Source organism: Rhinopithecus roxellana, chromosome 14, assembly GCF_007565055.1.
Source record: "Rhinopithecus roxellana isolate Shanxi Qingling chromosome 14, ASM756505v1, whole genome shotgun sequence".
Classification (NCBI taxonomy): Eukaryota; Metazoa; Chordata; class Mammalia; order Primates; family Cercopithecidae; genus Rhinopithecus; species Rhinopithecus roxellana.
In genome coordinates, this window is record NC_044562.1 from 5,752,066 (window position 1) to 5,774,490 (window position 22,425).

General features: G+C 32.9%; 1 protein-coding gene across 1 annotated transcript in view; it reads left to right on the plus strand.

Moving 5' to 3' along the window:
* Window positions 1-22,425, plus strand: part of LRP1B (LDL receptor related protein 1B) — a 2,016,348-nt gene that overhangs the window by 1,716,014 nt on the left and 277,909 nt on the right. Inside the window, exons 53-58 of the mRNA XM_030916410.1 lie at window positions 2,854-2,976; window positions 6,930-7,070; window positions 8,152-8,339; window positions 14,161-14,344; window positions 17,003-17,088; window positions 21,875-21,997. Coding sequence (XP_030772270.1) covers window positions 2,854-2,976; window positions 6,930-7,070; window positions 8,152-8,339; window positions 14,161-14,344; window positions 17,003-17,088; window positions 21,875-21,997 — 845 coding nt within the window. The remainder of the gene's footprint in view (window positions 1-2,853; window positions 2,977-6,929; window positions 7,071-8,151; window positions 8,340-14,160; window positions 14,345-17,002; window positions 17,089-21,874; window positions 21,998-22,425) is intronic.

The window sequence follows — 22,425 nt, forward strand, 5'->3', positions numbered from 1 at the left end:
TGTTATCACAGTAGTTCTGCAACCTCTTTAACTACCGTTCAATGTTTCAAACATGCACAGTCGGATTACCCATTTTAAAACCATTTTGATAAACACAGACTTATCATTTCACTTCTCAGCTAATGTAACTGCACTTTATGTGTAAGAGTACAGTAGGTTTGGTACTTTTTCTTTTGCGTCATCCACCACCATCCCTCCTGAAGGCTTTTAGATTGTCTATTATAGAAACTCTGGGAATGACTTCTCTGATCCTAAATAGCTACTGATCAGGAGGTCAGTAAACACCTATCAGTCCTATGGATAGGGTATTAACCCTTGGGTCGTGTAAAAATAGTATGGATATAGCCGAATGAAGCTGAGGGATCAGAGGAGCACCTTCGGAGGTCAGGCAATTTACTAAGTTTCTGACTCTAAGTCACCTCAGGAAATTTTCAGAGTATTACTCAACAGTAAACTTTTAGATGAATTCCTTTGCATGATCAGGAGGATGAAGGGACTGAATATTTGAATGCAGATCCCAAGGTCACATAGGGGATTTGTTGGGCTGAGCAATTTGTCAGAAATAATGCTGCGAACTCCACTTGTTAAAATGAATTCTGCCAGTCATCTCTCCAATGGCTTGCCTTCACATCTTTTGTATTTGGAGCCATAATGTAAGAGAGAGAGAGAGAGTGTGTGTGTGTGTGCGCGCGTGCGCGTGTGCATGGGTGTGCACATGTACATGAGGAATAAAGCAGAAAAGAAAAAAGAAAACTTCGAGGCAGACCTATTTGCACAGAACTCATACTATTGTTGTAGAATAATTCACTTTGATCTTGAAACTGATACGTGTGTCTGTAAAGGTCAATGGGGCCACTGAGGGCTACATAATAAAGGATTATGCATCAATTCGGGGATCCAGATGGTCCCAGTATGCTGTTGCTATTGTAGCAAGTTAACACTCTGGGAGGCATATTAACACTTTTGGACCACATGGGTACTATTAAGTAAATTATGTTAAAATGCAGCAAATTGTACTCAAGTGATCTGAAAGTGTTAATGCCAAATAAGTCACTGTTGCTCAGTGTTTAAAAGATTAAATTCATGTATTGGAATTGGTGTAATTCACCTGAGTTATCCAAGCTGGCATACAGTTCAAAGTTAAGAGGAGTTAGTAAAATCAGAGTTTTACTCTGATTACAACAGGCAGTTGTTCACGCTACTTCTCTGTGGCTTCTACACAGCTTTAAAAAACTCTTTGTTAAAAGTAAATTATGCCTGATTACATTTTAAAAACCCTTACGTTTTACCTACACTATGTCAATAATTTCTGAGATAAAGGGAGAGATTTATTGGTTCATGGAGACTGGGATGGTCTGGGGAGAGGGGGCTACAGGCAATGGGAAAGAATATTGACAATACCTGTATCTTAAGTGTTAAAGTGATGTATATAAAATATACTATTCCAATCACAAAGAAATATTATGTAAAATATCCTACTAATATGTAAAATGCCTCATGGAATGATTTCAAGAAAAAGTGATGATATTATCTGAGACTTGAGGAGCAAAGAAGGAGAAAGGTGTTTCATGGGTAGAAAAGTGCTTATTAAGACATGGAATGGAGAAATGGAAGACACCTAAATTTTTCGAGTACCCGCGTTACATATCAATTATTGGAATTGTTGCTGTTTTCGCATTATTGAATTCTCACAATATTGTAGTGAACTGTTTTGAGGAATCTGCCAAAAATAATTATTATATAAATAGGAGTTTAAAGAGCACCTAGACATTTATTAAATACTTAAAATGAGCCAAATCTGCTTCACATACATTATCTATTCCTTATAAGAAATTTATCAGATACATTTTTGTCCCTATTAAACAGATAAAGAAACAAATGCCCAAGAAGGTAAATTGCTTCCTTAAGAATACAAATATAAGTGCCACAGCCACTTTCTGTAAAACCTTTCTCTTTCTAGCATTCTACAACAGCATATAGCAGATTATTGCTATTTGCAATACCCCAAACCTTGAGTCCTGCATAGCATTTACCTTTTAAATATAAGCAAAGATTACTGAAAATATTTGAATGAGCCTTGCAAACCTCTTATGATTCTATGCATATGGTATTAATTTTTTCTTTCTCTGCACTAGTTATGTGCTTTTGAATTTTTGCTGAAATTTTATTGATCACTTGGATCAACCATTTTTCCCACTTGTTGGAACATTGCTTTCACGGATCAATATTCCTAAAGGGTCAATATTCCATTTCATTTGTGTGGTACTTATGGTGGGGCTGATGACATCAAAGAACTTACCTTTACCTAATTCAACACCCTACTCTGGAAGTTATCAAAAAGTTTTATTTTATTTTTTTAAAGACAATAACATTCTAAACCTTCTTAGTTTTCTTTACACTTCCTTTATGAACATTAATATTGTTCTTTGCAGGTCTATTTTTCACAAGGTAGCAACATTGTTATTACTTTACCAGCATTACTGTCGGCATAAGTTCAAAAAAAAAAAAAGCCAGAATATTATTAGCTGAGATATTTTTTCTAACATATGAACATTTGAATTCATCCTTCACCAAATTTAAAATCACTACATGGCTTGAATTCAGGGTCACTCTGGAATAGTTGAATTCATGAATACTAAATCCTTGAATTATGTGCATTTATATTCAGACATTCTAATATAAATACATATGCAATTATTAGCTCATCTGATGTATTGAATATTATGCAAAGTTTTCTTTTTCTCAGTAACTATGAGTTATTGGATATGATTTTACATATTTCCCAAGCGCCTAATATGGGAGAAGATAAAATATGTACTAATCTAACTTTATTTTTTGTGATATCTTTCTTAGCTCCCAATAATACATGTGATGAAAATGCTTTCATGTGCCATAATAAAGTATGCATTCCCAAGCAATTTGTTTGTGACCATGATGACGACTGTGGAGATGGCTCTGATGAGTCACCACAGTGTGGTAAGTACGTCTAAAACTTCGTGAAGGAGATTCCTAGGCTAAGAGTCTTTCAAAAGTAGTATGTAAATAAATAACTAAAGCAACAAACAAACACATTTCTTAGTGTCATCAAGAGCCAGTGAATTCAGTAATACAAAATCACAGCACCTATAACTTATTTAAGCTCTAGTATAATACATTTATTTGGAAATCATACCTGTTTGCAGTATATTTGCATCAGTATATTGGAAAATGTTTATAAAAATGTCTTTGGGCCAGGTGTGGTGGCTCATGCCTGTAGTCCTAGCACTTTGGGAGGCTGAGGCAGGTGGATCACCTGAGGTCAGGAGTTTGAGACCAGCCTGGCCAACATGGTGAAACACCATCTCTACTAAAAATACAAAAATTACTTGGGCATGGTGGCGCTAGCCTGTAATCCCAGCTACTCCAGAGGCTGAGGCAGGAGAATTGCTTGTACCCAGGAAGTGGTGGTCACAGTGAGCCGAGATTATGCCACTGCACTCCAGCCTGGGTGACAGAGTGAGACTCCCTCTCAAAATAAATACATTAAAAAAAAAAAAATCTTTAGTTTAATATATTTTGAAATACTTGAAATCTGAAGACAGTATATCGCTGGCTTGTTCAGTTGTATAGCCAAATTAAATATTTGGATAAAAAAAGAATATAATTCAGAATTATCAGAAAAGCCAGACACTTACTATTTTCTACCCTTTATCTTTTGATGTATTCAATGATTGGATAAAATTTAATGTTATTATCTTGAAATGTATATTGCCTTTACATATATTTTTCTACATGTTATATATAATATCTATACAACATATAACTTTAATGATAATGTCAATATATTAAAAATGCTCGGTTGAAGTTGAACTCTAATGTGAACATAATGTTTCTGTAAAATATTTGAATGCATAGACATGAATAAATGTATGTAATGAAAGGCTGTGAACTTTATATATGCTCATAGAAGGCAACAGATTTAGTGCCTTCCTTTTTCCTCCCTGTGCAGTGTCTATAGCCTTGGCCTTTGATATGAACCTCACTGAAATTAGTGGGTATCAGTTTTTATGATTATTTCAGCATGAAGTCGTACATTTGATGTGATATTTTTAAGGCTACATCATAACACAAGATATAAATCTGAAGCAGAGTTATATCCAATTGAATACCTCCCCTCTGCTAGACATTATATTTGGTTGATCCAGAGGTGAATGAGACAGAGAGGCCCCACTTGGAAAAGTCACAGACAAATGGAAAAAACAGAAATGCAATGTAGTACCATAACATATTATGTCAAATAGAAACGAGAATCACAATGAGATCAGAGCTGAGAAGAATCGTTCTTGAGGGAGGCACTAAAGAATAGAAGCTGGCAATGTTAGTAAGAGGAAATCCTATGTAATGCTAGAGAGCATGGTGTGGTGGTTAATAGCATGAACCCCAGAGCTGGAGAGCCTGGGTTCAAGTCCTGGATCTTCCACTTAACAGCTATGTGACCTTAAAAAGGTCACTTCACTTCCCTGGGCCTCAGTTTTCCATCCATAAAATGTGCTTAATAACAAGGCTTAAATGTGAGGACTGTTCAGAGAATTAAATGAATATATATATATATATATATATTTGAGATGGAGTCTCGCTCTGTCACCCGGGCTGGAGTGCAGTGGCGTGATCTCGGCTCACTGCAAGCTCCGCCTCCCGGTTTCACGCCATTCTCCTGCCTCAGCCTCCTGAGTAGCTGGGACTACAGGCGCCCGCCACTGGGCCCCGCTAATTTTTTGTATTTTTAGTAGAGATGGGGTTTCACTGTGGTCTCTATCTCCCGACCTTGTGATCCGCCCACCTCGGCCTCCCAAAGTGCTGGGATTACAGGCTGAATTTATATTTTTAAAGTTCTTAGAGCAGTTTCAGGAACAGTAAATTCTATATGTGTTTACAAAGACTGTAAATTGAGATGGGTGAGGAATAGCAATTAGTCCTCTGTTAGGTAAGTGGAAGTTTAAAAAGTTGAAGTTAGATTTGAGAAAGGCTGAAATACAGTGTCAGAGAATTTGTATTTAATTATTTTGTCTCTCAGAGGCCATTACACATTTTGACACAAGAAAATGAAATGTTACAGTCACATTTTTGTTCTAGAACCATATTTTTTCACCAGAGTGGGAGAAATACTGCCATGGAACAAAGGAGTCATAGAGGGAAATAAACTAGTTAGGGGGTTATTGTGATAGTTCTGATGATAAATGACGTGGGTTTTGAACCAGGTTGAGAATGGTGGAGTGGAAGGTACAGAATGTGTCAGACTTCATTTACAGTAGGACATGGAGGATAAAAGGGAATTTCTAGCTTGGATGACTTTGTGATTGCTGCTATTAATGAGTGTTGGGATACAAGAGGTTAAGGGTTAATTTTGTCGGTAAGTGTGAGATGTAATAAAGACTTTATTGTGGACATTTTGAATATGAGGTGTTAATCAATCACATAAAGCTATATAGTGAGTGTGTGATAATTTAATTCTAGATCAGAAGTACAACGAGGACAAGTAATATTAACTTTCTATCCGCCAGCCTAAAGGTGGCATGAAAATAAAGACAGAATATTGAAGTTAGGGCTTCACTGGCAACATTTTAGAGTGGAACAGGAGAGGACTTCAAACAGAAGGAAAATAAGGGAACAGCAAGATCAAAGTTGTAAAGAAGCCCAGGAAGGTAGACTGAGAATATTATTAAGTCAGGAAACTCTTTCTAAGATAGTGTGGTCAGAAACATAAAATGCTGCAAAAAGGTGAAGTAAATAGGAGGCCGAGATCCAGAATTTGATGCTTGGCGCTTGGTGTTTGTTATCTCTAAGAGGAATTTCAGAAGATAGAGGTCACAGAAATGAAATGTTGATTGATTAGAGATGAACTGCAGGCAAGTAAGTGGAAGCAAGATTGGGCAATAAAGAGACGAGAAATGGGCTGGTAAGAGGTATATAGATAGATTTTTATTGTTATTAGACTGGACAAGACTTCAGTGTATTTATTAAATGAGAAGAAGGAGCTGGTGAAGGAGGAGAGAGAGGGAAGAAATGCTAGGGAAGCTGAGGCTATTTTGGAACTATCTAGTTTAACCATTCCAATATGAAAACAATTTAAATTAGATATTCATTATTAAGTATATTTTCTGTTGGAATTGTGTTTATTTCTTAAGCCATAAAAATCTTACCCCCTCCCACTTAAAACAGAGCATTTACCCAGATTTATCAGAAAGTTCTACTAGGAATAACTGGTTTTATTGTTGACAAACTTAGAAAAAATTCATTATAAAACAATATTGAAAATCAAATAAGTTGTACTTACAAGTAGACATAGATATGAACTTTTCACAAATGATTTTTTCTATAATTTGAATAAAGTTTTTAATGACTCTAAGAATCAATATATAGGATAATTATAATAGTTTTTGTTCTTATTGTTCTAAAATTGACTTTTAAATTTTTCTCATTTTAACAATGTTTTTACACATTGAGTGCTGCTTTCTAAACATAAACATGATACCAGAGCTTCTGAGAATTATCATTATAGCTCAGAATTATAGCTCATATGTTCTCGTATTATGCCTAACCAAGCTAATTCTAATAGCTTCGTTTTCATTTTCCATTCTAAGATATATCATTAAGATCTAGATGATAGGTGAAGAGAAATGGTATAGTCAAGGGTCACTTTCTTGTTTCTTCACCTTGAAATAGTAAGAATGTCTGTTTCCAACTTGAGTTTTTGAACCATAGTTCTACTTCCAAACCACAAACATCTCTTGCAACTATAACCACAGTTACAGAAAGAAATGAGAAACATTTCTCATAGGAGACAAAGGTAATCCACATTAATCAGATGTAGTGTGCATTGAGCAGATGACATTTCAATTCGTATTGGTATTGGTTATATGAATTAGTCAGATTTTTTTCTCTGTCTCTAGGATACCGACAGTGTGGTACAGAAGAATTTAGTTGTGCTGATGGGCGGTGTCTTCTAAATACTCAATGGCAGTGTGATGGAGACTTTGACTGTCCTGACCATTCTGATGAAGCACCTTTAAATCCAAAGTGTAAAAGTGCAGGTACAGAAATAGATACAATACCAGGTTTATTCTAAAGTGTTTTCAATGGAAAAATTGTGATTTTCTGTCTAGTATAGTATTCGATGAAAGAAAATGCAAATCATTAAGCATGTGAAGTATCTCGTGACACCATGCAGGGTACTAATAATTGACTATGTGGTAAACTAGTTTTAGAAAGTTAAGTCTGTGTCAGAAATATAAAGATTTGAGGCAGTGGTACTGCTGAATTCACCATCCTGTCTTCTCCACTGCCAAAAATTCATTATATCTTAATATATTAGTTTATATGAGAATAATTTCACTGTATTGGCCTATTTGAAAATTCAAATGCAAAAAAGTTAAAATTTACTGAGAAGTGGCCTGTATTATTCATAATTAGGCAAAATGAAACAAATTGCATATCATTTGAGTATACATATATTAAAAACTTGGTCTGTTTATCACTTCTCTATTCCAAATACTAAATGATATATTATAGAATATATTCAATAACTTTTTTTTCTCATGGACTTTACATGATAATAGGCTTTCTTTTAGCATGTGTGATGAGTATTGTTCAAGTCACCTGGCTATTTTCCATAGCTGTATTTGGAACACCTATTATTCACCACTGATGTCTGTTTTATACCCTGACTTCAAAATGTCAATGCTATATTTCTAGGAAGAAAGGAATTTAGGAATATCTACCTATTCTAGATTCTTAATTTTTAATGACATATAATTTCTCAGAGACCTATGGCTTGAGGGAATTTTCAAACCATCATTATGCTTTTGAACACATTCTTCACAAAATAGAGGAGGCAAAATACTTCATTAATTTTACTATGGAGATTTATTTTGATAATTAATTTTCATGGTCAAGCTATATTTGCAATAAGTGTTGAACATGAAAGTGCAGTTTGCCCTTGGTTTTCTGAACTTTATGTATAAAATATTATACTGAATATGTAAAGCATTTTATATATACTTTATTATGATTTTTGACACACGTGTTTATCATATTTGTGAATGTTTTCAACAATTGCAGTATAAAACAATGGCATGCCCTTTATGTTCCATTTGTTTGTTTGTTTTTTTCCAGAACAGTCATGCAACAGTTCATTTTTTATGTGCAAAAATGGCAGGTGCATTCCCAGTGGAGGTCTTTGCAACAATAAGGATGACTGTGGCGATGGTTCAGATGAGAGAAACTGCCATATAAATGAATGTTTGAGTAAGAAAGTCAGTGGATGTTCTCAAGACTGTCAAGACCTTCCAGTCAGTTATAAGGTAGGTACTCATTAGAAGTAGCAAAACATGTGATACGTTAGAATTTGAGGTCAAGAAAACTATTTAATCCAATGTAGATGAACAAGTTAAAAGCCATCATCATAATAAAACTAATTAAATGGAGAGTATCTATATAAAGATACCATAATAGTAGTGTGACATGAAAGCTGTGAGAATATAGTTAAGGAGACAAAAATAAAATTAAAGCATTTTTCAACATATTCAGAGCATAAAGGAAATAAATAAGCCAGGGATGACTAGTGGTCAGAGACAATACTGCTGTGTTAATAACTGTATAAATATGTATTTAACTCTTAAGTTTCCATTTCTTCCCTCATTCTCTCTCCAGTACATCTTCAAAGTGGAATGGGCTAATAATTTACCACAGCACTAGAGAATAGAATATTTTTTATACAAACAAGAAGGGAAAAAAACATAAAATCTGAATTATTAGGACTTAGTGTAAATACACTAAAAATAAACCATATGTAATATCCGAATAGTTTTTTGTAAGTACCATTTCCCTGAAGACAGTGATTCACTGACAGAATCGATGGACAGAAATAACTTCTAAAACCATCGTAGGTTCAGCATGTTGGGATGGTGGACAAAACTAACACAATGTTGAAGTAGGTTAAAATCAATTTTGTAAGTATGGGAAAACCTCATTAAGAACAATTCCTTTGAAAATTAGTGTTTTTAACGGAGCAACAACTCTGTATGAATCTTCAATAGGACATAACTACTATAAACAACAGAGGCAGCCTAATGAAAATTAGGACCATTACAGAGGTTAGATTTTATTCTGCCGAGCTCTGCCTGGGGGTACTGTGCACATGTATGAACATGGCATTTTATCAAGAGAAACCATGACGAATTGGAGTGTATCCAAATTTGTATATCCAGAAGCATTAGAGTCTGGAGCATGTCTTCAGAAGAAGTTTTGCTTAGAGCAAAGACAATTTACTAGCTGTATTCACATACTGTATATGAAGTAGTATAATAGGGAACATACTTAATCTGGGTTGCTAAAAAGATTGGAATTAAGAGTTGGAAAGCAGATTCTGTTCAATACAAGGAAGAAGTTTCTAATGTTAGAACACTTTTTATTGGAATGAACCACCTCACACATCACCAATGAAAGTGTTTCTGCAGTGGCTAAATGACCTTCTTTAAAGGATGGTAGAGAATTTGTGTATGGCAAAGGTGTTGGGCCATTGTTCCTGCCAGCTTTAGCATGCTATGACAAGTCAGTTCTATCTAATGGTAAATTCAACTAAACAACCAATTTGCAGTTTTTAAGTTCTGAATTTCTGATATTATTAACTTAGCTACATGGTTAGGTTGGTTAAGATTTTACTGTGTATAGACATAACCAAAGAACCACAACAATCAATTCCTCCCTGCAAAAATTAGAGATAAAAAATTGAAACACCAAGAAAGATATATATATATATTAAAAAAAATTTTTAGACCCAGTATTGTATTAAGAAGAAGTGGTTAAACTTGTAAACTTAGAACATGAACTCATTCACAAACAATATATTACAGTCAGAAAGAAACAAAGCAAATGAGCCAGTACATCTTTTAATGAGATGAGCATGCATCAAATAATTAATTTTGGCAGCAAATATTTTAAAGACCAATGAAGCAGAAAAGAAATGTTATTGATGACTTGTGTACAATTAACATAGAAATCTTTCCTGAATACATCAGGGAATGTGGTTTAGAATTATTGCAGGTAACTAATTAAAATTTCAAGTCATAACATTATAAATAATTGTTTAGTTCTATCATATATACAGTTATGTACCATATAATGATGTTTTGGTCAACAATGTGCTGCTTATACACTGGTGGTCCTATAGAATTATAATACCATATTTTTACTATACCTTTTCTAAACATATGGTGCAATATGTTTAGATATATAAATACTTATCATTGTGTTACAATTGACTACAGCATTCAGTACAGTAACATGCTCTACAGGTTTGTAACCTAGGAACAATAGGTTCTGCCATATATCCTAGGTGCATGATGGCCTATACCATATAGGTTTGTATAAATACACTCTATGATGTTCACACAATGACAAATCACCTAACAGAATATTTCTCAGAAAGTATCCCTGTCATTAACTGATGCATGGCTGTGTGTGTGTGTTGTGTGTGTGTGTGTGTTTGTGTGTGTGTATGTGTTCTATGTGATACATTTCAAAGTAGATTTATTTCTGTTTATTCCATGTGTATGTAATGTCTGTGATAACAAGCTTCGTAATAAATTATAAAATGTATAGAATATCAATTATATATGTTGTGACATGACATCAAAAATAAGGTTTGATGTTATTTTAAATGCCTGTATTAGCACACAGCCATACCATATTTGGAAACTGCTTTTGGTAGAAGACAATATCATCCAGAAACACATGTTAAGCCATGCTTATTTTAAGTATCTTGAAAGATTCCTCACACATAAATACTTGTTTATCAATACTTTATAAATGCCAGTGTTTTCATTTTGTCTTCTCAAGAAACTATAGAATGAAGTGATAATTCAAGTTAAAATAGACACAAGTATTTAATACTTCACAAGGCGTGTGCATGTTATCAGACAGAATTGCTATGATGTTTTTAAGTATGTACACATGTAAAAGCTAGTTAGTAATATAAAACATCTATTGATGGAAATATGACTTGTACAAACATTCAAGATGAGACCAGAATCATAAATAAAAGATTTAAGCAAAGGTTCAAACCAAATATTTTACATATTGTGTTTATATTTATGTATATGTATATTCATATACATGTATATATTATGCACACAAATATATGTCATATATATGACAATTTGTTGATAGCAAACTGAGTAAAAAGCTTTATGTACAACAAGATGCTTCTACTACATTGCAAAAATATGTGAGCTGATAGATTTCTCTGTTTCAGAGAATGGGGAAAACTATCCAGCAACCTACTTCTCCTTGTAACATAAGCAGAACGTGACAAGAAATCATCCTCTAAATTCTGCAATGAAATGAAAATTGCTTACAAAAGCAAAATTTAGACCTTATGGACTGTGGCCAATTTGCATGTTTGCAGTAAAACAAATACAATGTATCTAACTATTCAAAAGGGAGTAATAACATTTAACTGAAGCAAAAATCTTATTTTGATAGAAAGGATAATTTACCATGTAAAAATAAATGTACTTCTGGGAGGGAAAAAAGTTATGATGTATACAGTAGAAATAAAATAATCAATATTTGTCATGTTAACTTGAAAAGCTGCAAAGAAATTTTCCTGAGAGAAATAGAAAAGGCTTAGTTATTTTTTCTGCTAGCTATATTTTCTTATAAAAATTAGTCTAACTCTAGAAAATTCTAAATAATTTGGAATGGTGAGAAAAATTAAGATGAGACTGAATCATACAATTTTCACTTTCATAACAATTGTCTTTTTTAAGTGAAAGAGAACATTCTAATCTATTTTCTATAAAATATCTTTGAAAATGCAAAAGACTCTTATTTTCTTTTGTTTAACTTATGAAAGTTAATCCAGTAGAATTGCCTACAGATGTCTTTTTATTGTTGGGACCAAAGATATTTTTATTAAAATAGGTTAACAGATTGAGAAATAAATTGTCTTTTTATAAATGTGATTTCAAACAAAAATTTTAAAAATTTACTGTAAATCTTAAACTTTTGTTTATGCAATTTTATATTATAGTAGAGTTAATCAATTTTGCCTTCAAGAAATTAATTTTCCATTGTGTGTTCTTATCCAAGCCATCTATTTCATATAGCACTTCTATAAACCTGACATGAGGCATTCAAAGTGATTTTCCAAAACCCCATTAAAATGGTGTTACACTTTGTTCCATTTAATAATACTGTTTTAGAGGAGTTCATCACATTCTATAAAATTACCTTTCATTTGTCCTAAAGTGACTCTTGATTAAACATTGCTCTGTGTCTACTAATTGGACCTCTGGCTTCTTGACTACATAATCACTTGGTTTAATTTTTAGGCCTATCTGGGATTACTATCCTGTCAAATTTCTCATTTTCTTTTTTTGATTTAATATTTATTTTTAAAGAGTAAAAATATATAATATGAAATTCATCATTTTAACCATTTTTTTTATGTGTAGAGTTAATGGCATTAATATGCCATTTTCTTTGGCCATAGTTAAGTACCAATTCCTCCTGGTGGCAGGATGGATCTTCTCAAGGAAAGTAATATTATCACTCAGTGAGATATAATGAAGGGAGTTTGGGAAATCAAGCCGTGGCTTTTGCCTTCATTTTAACCCACTGGATTGCTAAGTGGGTTACAGAGATTTTAAAAGTCCACCATAATTTCTGAGCATTATTAGATAAATTGTTGGTGTCAATTGTTAAAGGTGAAAGTGCTAAGAGCTTAAAGGGTTTCATTTCTTGTAAACAGAATTGGGGAAAATATTGTTTTATCCTTTAATTAATTTCAGATGAAATTGATGTTACTTGGTTGCTTTCCTCCACAGTATTGAAAACATTTCTTGTACTTAAAAAATAATTCTGCTCATAAATCGTTTCCTGATTATTTATTAATGTGGACATATATCATTCTAATATCTTTATCAATAAATTCAAAATTCTGCCATCACTTTTATCTGAGAATAAATGATCAGTCTTATCCAGATCATGAAATATTTGCTGTGGAGAGCTCTTGAATACTAGTTACTTTTAACAACTCAGAAATCCTTCTTACCTCACCATCCTACTCAATACTTACAATTTCCTTTGTTCAAAGACCACTAATCAGTCTTAATGAAGGTTAGTATGACCATAATTGTCTGGCCAAGTATAGGTTCATTTTCTATAATAATAATTTTCACATGCTACTTGGCAGGGACTGAGAACAGAGCTGAAAGACAATGACCAATCAAAGTACCTCATCCTTTCTAGGAAGGCAAAAAATGCACATGGAATCATGTTTGTGCTCTAAGAGGTGACATACCAGTTAGTTGATATCATGTGTCATCAGAAGGACAAATAAAACATCATAGAGATGCTGAAGGAAAGATTTGATGATACAAATTGATTTAGTTATTGAGATAAAAAATCTACATGAATATTACTATTTATTCAGACACCTACATATCTAGGTATGGAATCAAACAAGTCAATAAATGTTAATTGAGGATTACTCTGTATTAAAAATTTCAGTGTGTCCAAGATCCCTACTGGCCTTGTCTAAACAACTCCATCTTCATGCTATTGTATTTCTCATCAATTAAAGATAATATTAGATTGGTGCAAAAGTAATTGTGATTTTTGCCATTAAAGGTAATTGCAAAAGCCACAGTTACTTTTGTACCAACCTAAAAATATCTACATTATAGATGTCTATACTGCTCAAATGAAATAACATATGTGACAATGTTAAAAATTTTCAAAACTCCATGTAAGGATTAATTCTTATAATTGCTAAAATATTCTAAAAAGACAATGTAATGCAACAGAAAAACAAAAAAATAAGTAGAAAGTTTCACTCTTTTTTTTGGCTTTGCCAATCTCTAACCACATGGCCATAGCAATGTCAATTAACTTTTACAATCTTGCCAACTTCAAAAGATCAAATGAAGATGTTTGAGAGAGTGCTTTCTAACTTTATATAATATACATAATTCCCATCAAAGGTCAAATGCTGGGAGACAGAAAGACTTGCCTTTATCTATTTTCAAGTGCTTTTCTTGCTTACTGCTAAATAGATATCCAATAGTAAACGACAGTGACAATGATATGAATTGATTATGCTCATCTTTTTTTTCCCAGTGCAAATGCTGGCCTGGATTCCAACTGAAGGATGATGGCAAAACATGTGTAGACATTGATGAATGCTCTTCAGGCTTTCCCTGTAGCCAGCAATGCATCAATACATATGGGACTTACAAGTGCCTCTGTACAGATGGGTATGAAATACAACCTGATAACCCAAATGGCTGCAAATCACTCTCAGGTATCGAATTGAACTTGCCCACTGATCCAACCTCAGTTATCATATGGATTCTGAATTTTATAGCCATTCTTATTGAATTCACTCTTCCTTGATGTTTCTGAAAAATCAAAATTCTTCTCTGCTTCTGTTGATATGGGAAGCATATCACTCTGATTTTGTATGCTCTGTTTGTAATAACATTGCCTTATGGTCTTGTGAATTATTGAGTGTTTTCTAGATTTTGAGAGTGTTCACATGCACACACACACACACATAAAAAAAAAAAAAAAAAAAAAAAAAAAAAAGAACTATCTCTAGCACTGCTTCCTGCTGAATCACATGTTCTTGGGATCAAGTTTGGCCAAAATTGTTAAAGAGACTATTGTGACATTATTATAATATTTTTCATTCTCTCCTCCGCGACGCATACTCATACATATATGCTAGAGAGAACAACAGGTTAATAATAAGAAGCAACAATAGTAATAACAAATCGGCTATTTAGGACTATTTGAATTCTTCCAGTGATTCAGCAAATATTGTTAAACTTATCTTTATTCCAAGTAGTATATTTGATCCTGTAAATTATACATTTAATAAAGCATGGCCCATAACTTTAATCCTTTGGGAGATAAATCACAGAAATTAAAATGATACAAAGCAGTAATATAATGATGATTGTTAAATGGGCAAAAAAATGATGACTAAGGGCATCTCTATTCTCTTTGTTTTTAAGTATAAGGAATCAAATATTATTGCCAGTTTCTTATATAGGTGTTCGTCAGTGGCAACATTTAAAATATTAGCTGTTTTCTCAACCACTTTAATAAAATAGCTATCAGAGGTATTAATTTTAAAATATGTTTTTTTTAACAGGTCAAAACTTTACACATTATGAAGAAAAAAGATTAACTCCTTTCAATTTTTCATTCCGCCATCACGTATGCTTCCCTCAATCAATTTGAGGATGATTTGGAGCCCATTGCTTAATCTACCAATCTATTCGCTTTGGGCCATCTTAATGCTTGCTACATAATGCATTTAGTGACCTGGTACAAAAAGAAGAGATTAAATCTCAAAAACGACCAATGTTTCTGTTACTTTACACATTAGTAAAGGATTATGTAGAGGAGATGAATAGTAATGATTATAATATGGGTCTTGTTACATTATGTATCCACACCATAGTTGTTTCTCATTAGCAATTATGCTTAGAAACTAATACAAATTTTAAATATAAAAATGTGTTCTTAAAGCATTTATGCTTGTTAAAGCATAAATCTTGCACTACAGAGATTTTAAAAAATGAAATATATTTAAGTTGTAAATAACAGAATTGCCTAAGCAGTGAAGTCGAACATGACTGATTAATTTTATATTTATAATTGAGAAATCTATTGACAGAGTGGCAAGGCACCTTCAACTCAAGAGCCAATTCTGTTTTGAAAAGTAATCTGAGTCTCAGCCTGGCCTCAAAAAGAAGATGGGAAGGACTAATTTGGGATCCCATCAATGATGATAGAAGGGGGTATTTAACATGAGTGACATAGTATTTGCTGAAACATAATGTTATACCTTTGGTGTTACATATTAATTACAAAACTAAAGACAGAGAAGAATAATGACTTCAAACAATTTAAAAAGGACAGTAACTCTATAACAATAAATAATTTATAATAAAATCCACTTTCAATTATATGGCAATTACTTTTTTAAGTTTTTTTTTTTTTTTCTAAGTTCTAGCAACATTAAGTTTTTTCATTTGGCAAATAAGTTTATGAATGTGTCTTAAAAAAAGATGTTAAAATGCTTGAGCAAATTATTCATCAAATTAATCTAGGATTATAACCACTGATAATGTGGTCAAACTGACTTTAAATTATTCAGATATATATTTAAATAAACATAAAAGAAAATCTTTCTGAAATTCTCTTCTTCAAGAAATCATTTTGTGTCCAAATAAAATCTGAAGAGAAAACCAAACGCTAGTGGTTTAGAGGATCTCCCGTATACTGAGCATGGTCAGATCTTTATCATGCTCTTTCCTAGATTCTAAAGTAAATGAGATACGAAAAGACACTGGACAAGATGATAAGGAAGAAATAAAGACTATTAAAGCGTTAAAAAAGTAAGACTCATGAAGAAAGGTAAAATTAATAAAGATTTTAGAACCTGGAGTTCAGAAGTTATTTAAGAGAAGCCCTCAGGCAGGTAAAAGTATATATACATGCAGTGATACTCTTAGTCTTCACTGAGGTCATCCTGAGAGCATTAGCCACTTGATTATCAAGAAAAAAATTTCTGATCATAAGAATGTTTTAGCTGTACTGTAGGTTTCTAAGACAGGTGAAGATTATCTTTTTTTCTGAAATTTATGCAGACGATCAGATTGTAATAGTAGGTATTTTCTCATTCCAAATAAGTTATCTGAATGTCAAGAATACTGAGGGTGAGTAAGGTATGCACTTAGAATTTTCTAGATTTTCTGTACTGCCTGGGCGTGTGCTGCCTTTTCATTCTACTGTCAACTAGGTTGCTCAATATGATTCTTTAAACCCTGAATCTACCAGACCAGCACTACATTTGACATTACATTGCTGCTAAATTAAACTGAAATTATGCACAGGGGAAATACATAGATACTTAAAAGTCTAATGTCTTATTTGTGTTGGTGTTTAGATGAAGAACCTTTTTTAATTCTTGCTGATCATCATGAGATAAGGAAAATTAGCACTGATGGCTCCAACTACACACTTTTAAAACAGGTATGACACTCCCAAGATGACTCCGTAACATTTAACATGTGTACTAGGTATATGTTAGAGCTGTAGAACTACCTAGCAAATAGAATTTGGGAAGCATATTTTTAGTTGTCAGGATAAATATTTTCTTTGAAAATATTTGGTTTGTGTCTGCTCTGCTCCAAATTTATCTTTGCCTCAAACTGTATAATAGTGGCAGAAATATGTGAAAGCACTGTCTAGAACAAGTGTGCCAAAATTAAGGTTTTTTCTCATTTTTCTAGTTTGTTTATGTCAGTTTTAAGTATAAATGAAGACCACCATTCCTGCAGTATGTTTTCAGCAACATAAAGATTTACTCACCTAAAAAATACTTTTCTTACTCATTGATAGATTCCTTCCCTGTTTTTTATAATTGTTTTGTTCATTTTTCTTCAGGATTTAGTCTCAAGTGTAAATATCCACTAGCTAGTAGGATATTGACTCATCCCAAGGCACAGTTGAATTCTTTAGTCTTCCTCTATGTCACAGGTTAAAAGTAAACATTTCAGATGAAAATCCAGATTTCTGACTACTCAGGAAAAAACAGAGAAGTATAGTAGTGCAGGGCTCATATTCCTGATTGGTCAAATTCCAAGCTGTGTAGCAGCTGCTACACTGATGGAGAGCCCTGTTCTCCAGTTCACCAGTGTTTTCAGACTTTCCATGTGCTTAAGACGTGCACACTTGCCTTATCCTGAATAGCCATGCGGTTTACACCCTTGCTCTGAGTATGGAGTGTGCCACCAACATCCACCATATCATACTGCTTCTTTCTTTAATTATAAATCTTACAAGTCTGAGTAAAATATGAAATATTGTTAGGTTGTTTATTAAAAATCTAATGCAAATTTAATCAAAATGTAAGAATGAACAACTATTTCTTTAAGACATAAATAATATAAGAGAAATACTTAAGGAGAAAATGTATACATAACTGCTTCAAGATGGAAAGCTTTTTGCTACCCAAATAGTTTCCTACTTTAACTAACTTAACTTAAGATACTTTTTCTGTATTTTAAAACTTTTTCTTGTGCTTTTAAATGTATGTCAGAGTTATAAAATATTAAAAGTTATCTTTCTTGGGATATGATTACACAGGCCCTATAAACCTTTCTGTAAATTCAAAGTTAGATGCATCAGCCACGTATTTTCTGGTATGGTCTCTGGAACAAGGACATGTTTGTTTTTTTCACTAGGTGGTGTATATATATATATATATATATATATAACATTCTGACCATTTAGACTCTACTATCTCAGTTTGAAGGAATAAAGTTCTCTCTTTAGAATATTTTTAAGCTCAGCTGAACCACAAGTTTAACTAATAAAGAACAATATTCATTATCTTCATGACAGAGTTATAATAGAGATTTGGTCCTAGCTTCTTACTTCATTTTCCAACCTTGTCGCTCAGGACATCTCTACCAGTATTCCTTTTGTTGTCTTTCATGGATAATGTGTTGTCAGAAATTGTTCTTAATGGAACAAAATGATTTTTTCCTCTATGCATCATTTAAGTCTATTTCACATAACAGAACCACTTTAATGCACCTTTAACATAGCTCTTTTCTCCTGGTGGTATCATTTTCGACTGTTGCCAGTCGTTAGTACCTAAGTGGGGATGAGTTTCAGATACTTTCTTGGTGCAGTACATATGGGAATGAAGAAGCAGTGAGGATGATGAAGACGTTCATGAAGGATCTGAACACACCTGTGTCTTTGGAAAGCAATTGTTAATGGTGTCCACTGAGTAAGGAAATAGAGACCCAAAGAACCCATGGCAAGCCTTCTGCCCAGTTTTGCCTATGGGCTGCTGGGAATACGTCATTTATTTCAGAGAACATAGTTTTACTCAGTTTCATCATAGTGTTATAGAAATTTTAAAGGAGTTCTAGGCAATAGAAACCATTATCTTTGTCCAGAGAGTCTGTCCACATACGCAGAATGAAATAGAACAGAGAAATAATTATCTCTGCACATTTTCTCACAACCAAAATAAATGACAGTATCATTGTCTTAACTATTTGGAACTTTTATGTGCAACTGATTAGGAAGAATGATTTATCGTAATATCACAAATTTTATTATCTTTGTTGTAGTCAGTAACAATCTCATAAAGTTTTATAGCATAAAATTATAACAAGTGGTGGGACTTTTTCTTGCCCTCTATATTCTACAACATAATTGTAGTAAGGTCAGCTATAACTTAAATTCATGTACTATATTTAGAAACTGTACTTTAATGACATACATTTTGGGAATGAAAATTAATCAAGTACCTTTCCAATATGTTATCCAGTTCAATTTGAACGGTGTCTTTATACCAGTAACATTGTATAGAGAAACAAAACACAATTTCCTAAATTAATCATCTCGAACCAAAGAGTGCAAGTCTTTAGCTACAGAAAGAAAAGAAGCAAATAGGATTCTGATGAAACCAAATTTCAGCTCTGAAACTACTGGGATGACTAGTTTTTAGACATTATTTTGACCATGCACCTGGCTGTTTTAATGTTTCTTGCATATGATTCTGCAAAGAGACCATTGCACTGTTTTCTGTGGGGATTAAAAGTAAAGCTGTAGAAAAATGACCAGCTTGGCTAGATAGATATGTTGGAATTTAGAGCTTCAATTTTCTGCATTTGCAGCTTTAATTTATTATAGTTGACTTGCTAAATTTGGAATTGGATTTTTATTATCTAAATTGATTATTGTAAAGAAGGAATAGGATAATTCTTCCATGACTGAGGATTGTGGGTAAATCTCTGCTCAAGTTAGAGACGTGTTTTTCTCTGCTTTTTCCCTGTAAAACTCTCTAATTTAGCCACCTGAATTAACAAGGCATCACAGAATCCTAACTTATTTACACGATTGCTCTGGAGAGAAAAGCAGTTGAACAGAAAGGATATTGTAAACTACTATTGGAATGAATTTATTAAGCCCTCTACAAACTTGCCTGGAACACATTCAATTTATATTTTAGAACTTTGACTTATTTTGCATAGGCAACTTCCTACATATCTATGGTTATGTGGATTTAGTTAAGGAGTTCTCCAGTTTTTAGGATGTGAGTGGATATTTAATGAATCTTTTGAATCTGTGACTGAATATCAGTTACCCGTTTTTAGCACTTATAGTCGTTATTCATGATTTATAGTGTTGTCAGTAGGAAAGATACTTGCATTTATTCATCTTGGCTTAGCAAATAATTTGCACTGAGCTATATTGTTACCTTGTGTCTCTTGTTTATGACATATGGCATGAGATTTTGTGGGGTTAGGTTACTACAGGTTGTCTTTATAATCTGGACCTCAAGAAAATGAGATTGCTTATTTTAACACTATTATTATTAAAATTTAGCCCCACTGTGAGAAGGGAAAATAAGCAGTATTTGCCAGAATCTCCTCTTATTTGCTGCTATACATAGTTTTGAATGCCCTTGGAAAAGTATGTCTGAAGAGTAATTATTAGCCTTGGCTTGACTCTTATAAAGAACTATTTAAATCTCAGTCAGTTTTATCATTATCATCAGATTCTGAATTTTCAGAGTAGATGTTGAAACGCAACTCTGACCTGAGAATTACTTTCTTCCTTCTCCCTCCTCCCCGCAACCAAACTAAAACAAATTTAAAAAGCCTGCCTCTCTGAAGATGCTTGTCTCTACCCATAGGACTACAACTACTCATACATTTCCCTCTAAAACAATCAGAGACATAGCATGAACTTTATGGTGAATATTGATGTAAGCTAGCTCTCCATAAATATAAAAACATGGCAGAGATCCCTTGAGGCTTTGCCAAATGTCTATAACATTATTTTCTAATCAATAGAATTTATGTATTAATAAATTACTCAGTCCTTAAGGGAGTAAAGATATAATCTTTACCAGAAAGTCAGAATTAAACTAATTCCTAGGCAATTGTTTGAATAATTCTGCAACTAAAAGATTCCTAGATCCTGGATGTACAGTCCTCAAATCAAATCAAATGTGAGAACTGTCAAACCAAAAAGCTGTAGCATCCAGAAACCCATCAATTGAATTTGTGTTCTGTTTTGCTACCTGCTAAAAAATGCATAACCATGAGTCTGAAGGGAGGCATTTCCACACATTTCCACCATGTGGAATAAAAACATGTTGATTACCTAGTTCCTCCTTGGTCAAATACTCACCCAAGGTTGTAACTTTTAAATTCTAATATCACACTGTATTGCCAAGGGGCCATCTGAAGCATGAAGAAAGGCAGCTCTTTTATACTGTTGTTGGGACAAGAGCTTTGGGGGAAAGTAAAATTTCTATACCTTCTTTTCTGACTCATCAGATGGCTGTCTAGGGCTCATCTTAATCAGATGATCTACCTTTTCAATTTAGATGTGTACTTTTTTCAGGCTCCTCTACAGAACAGATTATTATGACATCAAGTTTATATTTCATATAAACCTAAAGTAGAAATTTTAAACTTTATCTCCTTAAAAGAAGTTATTTTTATTTTCACTTTACTGCTATTTATTTAAACCACTATAAATATTTTGAAATTTTGTAGCCCGTGTGGAAAATATTTTCAAATTAATATTGTAGTTTATAAATGTATAATGTGAGGAAAATGTGAATGTATGATACTTTTAATGAGAATTGGTAGCAAACACTATTTATTATAATAAATAGAACTATTTAGGTTCAAAGGGAGACAATGATTCCTGTAAACTCTTAAAACATTTTATAATTATTTCTATGAACTATGATTGACAACATAGTCTTTCTTATTTTTAGGGATTAAACAATGTTATTGCTATAGACTTTGATTACAGAGAAGAATTCATCTATTGGATTGATTCTAGCCGACCCAATGGCAGTCGCATAAATAGAATGTGTTTAAATGGAAGTGACATTAAGGTAACTAGACATTACAATGATGGGATTGTTGAATATTATATCAGTATGATTGAATTGTATAGAAACTGTTATTTTATTACCGTGACCTTACTCATAGAATACATTAGGGTAGTTTCAATTTCACATTTCTACAGTGTGATTAATACTTTAAATATGAAATATGAGACCTTTTATTCTTATGTTTCATTATAAGACTATTACTTGTAATAATATAAACATCAAATTGAGTAAATAAAATCTGGAACCTTATTCACAGCCCTGGGAAATGGGATAGGTGTTTTCAGCTTGAAGGATTAGTGCCTGTCATTCAATTGTATTGATTTAAATAAAATAGAAAGTTGAGTAAAAAATTTGTAATTGAAAAAGACGTTAGAGTGTGGATTGAAATTACGATACTGTTAAAATTAATCAATTACAGATGTAAATAA